At 51.4% G+C, this 6,000-nt stretch overlaps 1 protein-coding gene across 2 annotated transcripts in view; it reads right to left on the bottom strand.

The window, feature by feature from the left end:
- Positions 1-4,934, bottom strand: part of Acsf2 (acyl-CoA synthetase family member 2) — a 42,366-nt gene extending 37,432 nt beyond the window's left edge. For both annotated transcript variants that reach the window (XM_076543187.1, XM_006971949.4), the window contains exon 1: positions 4,747-4,934. In XM_076543187.1, the coding sequence (XP_076399302.1) occupies positions 4,747-4,874 (128 nt within the window). In that variant the 5' untranslated portion in view covers positions 4,875-4,934. The remainder of the gene's footprint in view (positions 1-4,746) is intronic.
- Between the last annotated feature and the right edge of the window lie 1,066 nt (positions 4,935-6,000).

Consider the following 6,000-nt stretch of genomic DNA (forward strand, 5'->3'; position numbering starts at 1 on the left):
GAGGGAGGAAGAGCTAACCCGGATGTGAGCAGCACCCTCCCACAGGCCGGGATCCCAGACTGTGCCAAAAGGAGGAGAGCTGAGTGCCAGCATCCATTTTCTCTTCCTTTCCTGACTGTGGACACAAAATGACACTCCTGCCATCATGTACTCCCGGCCACGATGGACTTTGCCCTCAATCCGAGAGCCAGCATAAATCTTCCTTAAATTGTTCTCCTCAAGCATTTAAGTAAAGAAAAGGAACCCATATAAATGAGAAGGAAGAAATAAAAAGTACAGCTGGGTGTGGAGGCTCAGAGCTGTAATTCCAGCATTGGGAGGTTGAGACCGGGCGATTGCTGTGACTCTGAGGCCCCTCTGGACCTCTACATCATGAGATCCCATCTCAAAAAATAAAGCAAGAAGGAGTTGAAGAGGTGTCTCAACAATTAAAAAGCACTGGCTGCTCTTCCAGAGGACTCAGGTTCAGTTCCCAACACCCACACAGTGGCTCACAGCCATCTTGAATTCCAGTTCCAAAGGACCTGATACCCTTCCTTTTCTGGCTTCTGGGGACACCAGGCAAGCCTGTGGTGCACAGACATAATACAGGCAAGACATCCATGTGCAGAAAGGTAATGTTTTAAGATTATTAAATAAAATAAATAAAACAAGAAAGGAAGGAAGGAAAAGAAGAAAAGGAGAGAAGAAGAAGAAAGTTCTGTCCCTTGGGAAGCCGGGTAATGAGTAAACATGCCATGGTTTGAATGATCTTCAAATTCATATGGTAATGATTCTTAGAATGTAACTTCTGGCCACGCATGGTAGCGCATGCCTTTAATCCCCGCACTCTGGAGGCAGAGACAGGGGATCTCTGTGAGTTCAAGGTCAGCCTGGCCTACGAAGTGAGTTCCAGGACAGCCGAGGCACAGAGAGACCCTGTCTCCGAAAAGAGAGAGAGAAAGAGAAAATGTAACCTTTGGATCATGAGGCCTCTGCACTTGGGAATGGGGTAATCCATCCATGTTTCTGTGGATTAATGGTTATAGAGGGAGTAGCTCTTCTTTGAAAGGACTCTCCTTGGCATCTTTTCTGGGTCTCACCACGTGATGCCTTGGGCCATGTCATGACCCCGCAGGATGGCTCTCACCGGTGCCAAGTAGATGCTGGCACTGTGCTCTTGGACTGACTCCCATCATCCTTCAGAACTCTGAGCTAAGTGAATCTCTGAGGGGAGGCTCACAAATTGCTCTGTTCTCTGGCGTTCAGTTATAGCAAATAGAAAACAAACCATTTATTCACTGAGCAATACATTTAAGATCTATGCAATTTACCATATGTAATTATACCATAAAGTCCTATGGTGACTCAATATAACCTCCCTGAAGGAACCCACAACCTATGAAGGAAGCAGACTACAAAGAACTCCTTAGGAGTCAGAACCGCAATAAAGAATTTGAACGCAATACTCAATTGGCAAGAACACTCACTTTCAGCATCCTGAACAGAACGGCTGGTAGATGTGCATTTATGGATACAAAGAGAAAGTACATGCGAAGTTGTCGGTTGAGTATTAACGAAGTCTTCCTACGAAACAAGTGAGCAGAGGATACCAGTTGTATAACCTGTACAAGATTCTGGGTTTGATTCCTGGTTCTGCTAATAAAGAAAGAAAAGGAGAAGGAAGAAAAAATGATGGGAGAGATTTCTAAAGTCTGAAACACTTAGGGTTCAGGCCCCTATGCTGCAGGCTTCCCCCTTGAGACCACTGTACAGAGCCCCCGTCGTTGGGGGTGGGGGGTGGAGTCAGGGATGGGGACAGATTCAATACTCTTGACCCTTGGTGGAACTGCAAAGGGTCCAGATCAAGTCTAAATCTTAGCTATGCAGGGTCAGCCCCACCTCAGAGGAAAGGCTAAACGCAGTGGCAAGCTTCTGCCTCTCCTCCTCCAGCAAGCCCGCAGGTAAGAATTCATTAGCAACAAAGTAACCACGCTCGGAGATTAGGAGCCAGGTTTGTATCTCAAGACAGGCTGGCTTCAAATTCTTGTTCTTTCCTGTCGGGCAAAACCAGCCACCCGAGCTGGGCATGATGATACACGCCTGTAATTTCACAGTTCCAGAAGCCGAGGCAGGAAGATTGATGGCTTCAGGTTGCAGGTCAGCCAGGGTTCCACACCAAGACCCTGCCTCCAAAACACAAACAAAACCCAAATATGGACCCGGAGTGACTGACCTGCTGTGCTGGGTGGCAGCAAAGCCTGCCTTTAACCTCATCAGAGAGAACGGAGGACAACAGCCTTCCCACACCATCATGCCTGGAGCACACCATCCAATTACTGCTCCCCTCATTTCCTCCACCCTCCCACCGGGTCGGGTTTGAGAGCCATGGCCTAGGTGCTAGACACAGGGGAGGAATGCCTTCAGAGAGTGCTGACTATTTGAGATGCCCAGGGGGAGACAAAGCACACAAAAGCACCCAGAGACAGCAAGGAAGGATGCACACAGGAGAGGAATGGGAAGAAGATTAGCCAGATGCTCAGAACCGTCTTTTTTCTCTGGATAAACAGGTCTCTTCTAGACACGGTTTCTCTGAAGCCTGACACTGAAATCCTCAGAGGTCACAGGCCCGAGGCAAGTAAGTGACCTGCTTTGTTTACACAGGAAAAGGTCAAAGGTCAGGAATGTTGGGGCTAGCTAGGGAAATGGTTCAGTCAGTAAAGTGCTGTGCAGGCATAAGGAACAGAGTTTGGATTCCCAGCACTCACACAAAAGCTGGGCACAGTTGCTCAGCTGTCGGTAACCTCTCAGTGCTAGGGAGAGGGAGACCGAAAAGGAAAGACCCCTAGAAGTCATTGGCTAGCCAGCCTAGCCAAATCAGTGAGCTCCAGGCTCAGTTAAAGACCCTCGCTCAAAACAGTAAGGTGGAGACAGATCAAGGAGAACATCCGACATGGAGCAGTTGCCTTCCCATGCACTTAAAACACAGGTGCACAGACACACATGTGCACCTACACACACACACACACACACACACACACACACACATCCATATGAACCACACACGCAAATCAAAGCACTATTATGTAACGCTGGATCTGCTTCAGTATCAAAAACTATATGTACTTTGGGGAGAAACTTCTCTCTTCAGAGTCCTCACAGCTTGCAGGGATACTCAGGAGATCAAAGGTGAGACGGGTCAACTAGGGATGGGGTAGGGTCAAGTTAGCCTAGAGAAACAATGGAGAGGAGAGAGACGTGGGAGAACCTCCCTTAAAAAGTGCCCTCCACCCCCTAATGGGTCCATTTCACTACCCAGCCATGATCCGTAGGTCTCCTCAGGCAATGAGGCAGAGAGATACTAAAGTGCTTTATAGGGGCTGGGCATGGACCTCAGTGGTAGAGTGCCTATTCAGCACGCAACACACACACACACACACACACACACACACACACACACACACACACACATTACTGCTTGCTTCCTAGTTTTCAGAAGGTGGTAATCTGAGAGTTCACACACACACACACACACACACACACACACACACACACACACACACATACACACACTACTGCTTGCTTCCTAGTTTTCAGAAGGTGGTAATCTGAGAGTTCCGGTCAAAAAGGCATCTTCCAACTTATCTGTCCAACTTCTTCTCAGAAAAATCTTTTTATTGGAGGCAGGGAATTCAAGACAAGGCTTCTTTGTGTAGTAGCCCTGGCTGTCCTGGAACTCACTCTGTAGACCAGGCTGGCCTGGAACTGAGATCTATCTGCCTGCCTCAGCCTTAAGGGCACGCCCCACCCCTCGCCGCCTTCGTGGTGTCTTTAAAGCCAGTTTGCAGAGGTATATCCCTCTCTCGACTGCGTTTCCACTTCTCCTGTGCGAGCCGGCAGCCGGCATAATACGGACAGTAGGCTTAATAGCTTGCCAGACCGTGTGGCAGAGCATGAGCAGCCATGTGCAGGCCTTCCCCCTGCTGGAGGCAGAAGATACCACCACTCAACCTTACTGCACAGACAGCTCTCCCAACCTTGGCTTTTCCCACCGGTCCCTTCAGTGCCTGACCACATTAGCTTTATTCCACCAACCCTCTCCTGCCAAACCCCTTCCCAGCCCTTGCACCGAGGACTGACTAAATCAGACCCCAAAGTAAGTGGCAATGTTGAAAACAGAGGGAAGAAACCGGGTGGTGGTGGTGGTGGTGGTGGTGGTGGTGGTGGTGGTGGTGCAAGCCTTTAATCCCAGCACTCGGGAGGCAGAGGCAGGTGGATCTCAGTGAGTTCGAGGCCAACCTGGTCTACAGAGAGAGTTCCAGGATAGTCAGGGCCACACAGAGAAACCCTGTGTTGAAAAAGAAAAAAAGAAAACAGAGAGAAGGAACTGCTATACCCAGTTCCCTGAGGACCCGTAAACCGTCCCAAGTTTTTCACCGAAGCAGATACAGCTGAGAGTGTCCCGGTCACACTCAACCGTGTTCCTCGGGTATGCTGTTAAAAGCCTACACCCTGGCTCTGTGTGCCACACGGGACGCATACAGAATCCTGATCTAGAATTTGGACTCTGTCTAGGACTACTGCGGCTACCAGGAGGCAGCCCCAGAAGGCCCGCTATTCCCTTTGCCTAAGTGGTAGTGTGGTGTGAGTGAGGACCACCCAGAGTGGGGTCAGTCCCTGCCAAACTCTGCACAACTCCCAAGTTCCCTCCTCCTCCTCCTCGGGACTGCCCAGCCCCCTCTCTTTTCGGGGAGCTGCTCCGGGTACCTGAGAGCACGGACACAGTGTAACTTCAAGTTCTGCAAAGGCCGAGAGAGCAGCGTCCGGGGTCCCTGCGCCCCCAGGCTCGCGGTACACAGCCTCCCGAGGCGCAGCATCCCGAGGTAGACAGCCATGTCTCGCTTCCGCTGCAGGTCCCGGCCCCGAGTAAACTTTGAAAGTGAACAAGGCGGGGGCTAAAGAAGAAGAAGCCGGCGGGGAGGCGGGAGGGTCGCTCTGCCTATGGGGTGAGGAGGACTGGGTCCCCGCGGGGCGGGGCGGGGCGGGGCGAGGAGAGGCCGGGAAGTGGCCACCTTCGCGTGGGAACTGCAGCCCTCAAGCCCGCCCTCGAAGGACCACCTTTGTTTTTCTTTGTTTTTGTTTTCGGGGATCCCAAGACCGGCTCTGCAGCACAATACAGGGCCTTCCTGCAATCATCACCCGGCTAAGATTGGAGAGCCGAGGGGTTTCATAAACGGGAAACCAATCAGGCGTCTATAATGGGCCAGATAGCAACTTCAAGGCTGGTCCGTCCAGGGTGCCCGGTAGATTGTGGGTCACGTGGGAACTTCCCGAGTAGTGAGCTACAGGCCAAAGGAACCCCGCCCCGAGCGCCCCTGAGTGCTGCCAGCTGGAACAGAGGGCCTCTGGGAAGAGGAAAGCCCTTCAAGACCAACCAGTCTGGTGGGTGAGCCCCCCTGTACTCTAGGACCGGGGGTCTTGCGCGGTCCAAGGCCAGGAGTCAGCTTTAGTTCGACTCCGCATCTCTCGTGGCATCCTTCCTTCTCTATACCATGTCATTCCGAGAAGAGTATCCGGTAGACAAGATCTGGTGGCATCAGGGACTGGAGTCTGGTGTATCCTATCCTCCTTTCTGCCCTAACTGGGGTCCTGAAACATAATTTCCTCAACTGCTCCCCTAGGCTCCAAAGGACCGAGACTTTGTGAGAGGCTCAATACTCTAGCTGTGCCCTCTGGGATATATTCTAACATGTAACCCAAGAAGGATGGGCGACAAGACCTAGCAGAGGTGACTGCTTGTTTCTGGGTCTGAGCACTGGAACTCCTACAGCGTCTGGTCCTACGTTGTCCTGAAGGATCTTTCCTCCAGAGGAAGAAGAGAATCAGGTCCTGGCAGGGTGGCTTCCCCTCTCCTGACTTGGAAATGAAGAAAGTCGGGCAGGGAGGAACAGTTGGCCGAGGGCGGAGGTTGTCCTAGTGAACCTTTGCCTTTTTCTGGGAATCCTGGTTCAACTGTGGTCA

The sequence above is a fragment of the Peromyscus maniculatus genome, chromosome 8 (genome assembly GCF_049852395.1).
Source record: "Peromyscus maniculatus bairdii isolate BWxNUB_F1_BW_parent chromosome 8, HU_Pman_BW_mat_3.1, whole genome shotgun sequence".
Taxonomy (NCBI): domain Eukaryota; kingdom Metazoa; phylum Chordata; class Mammalia; order Rodentia; family Cricetidae; genus Peromyscus; species Peromyscus maniculatus.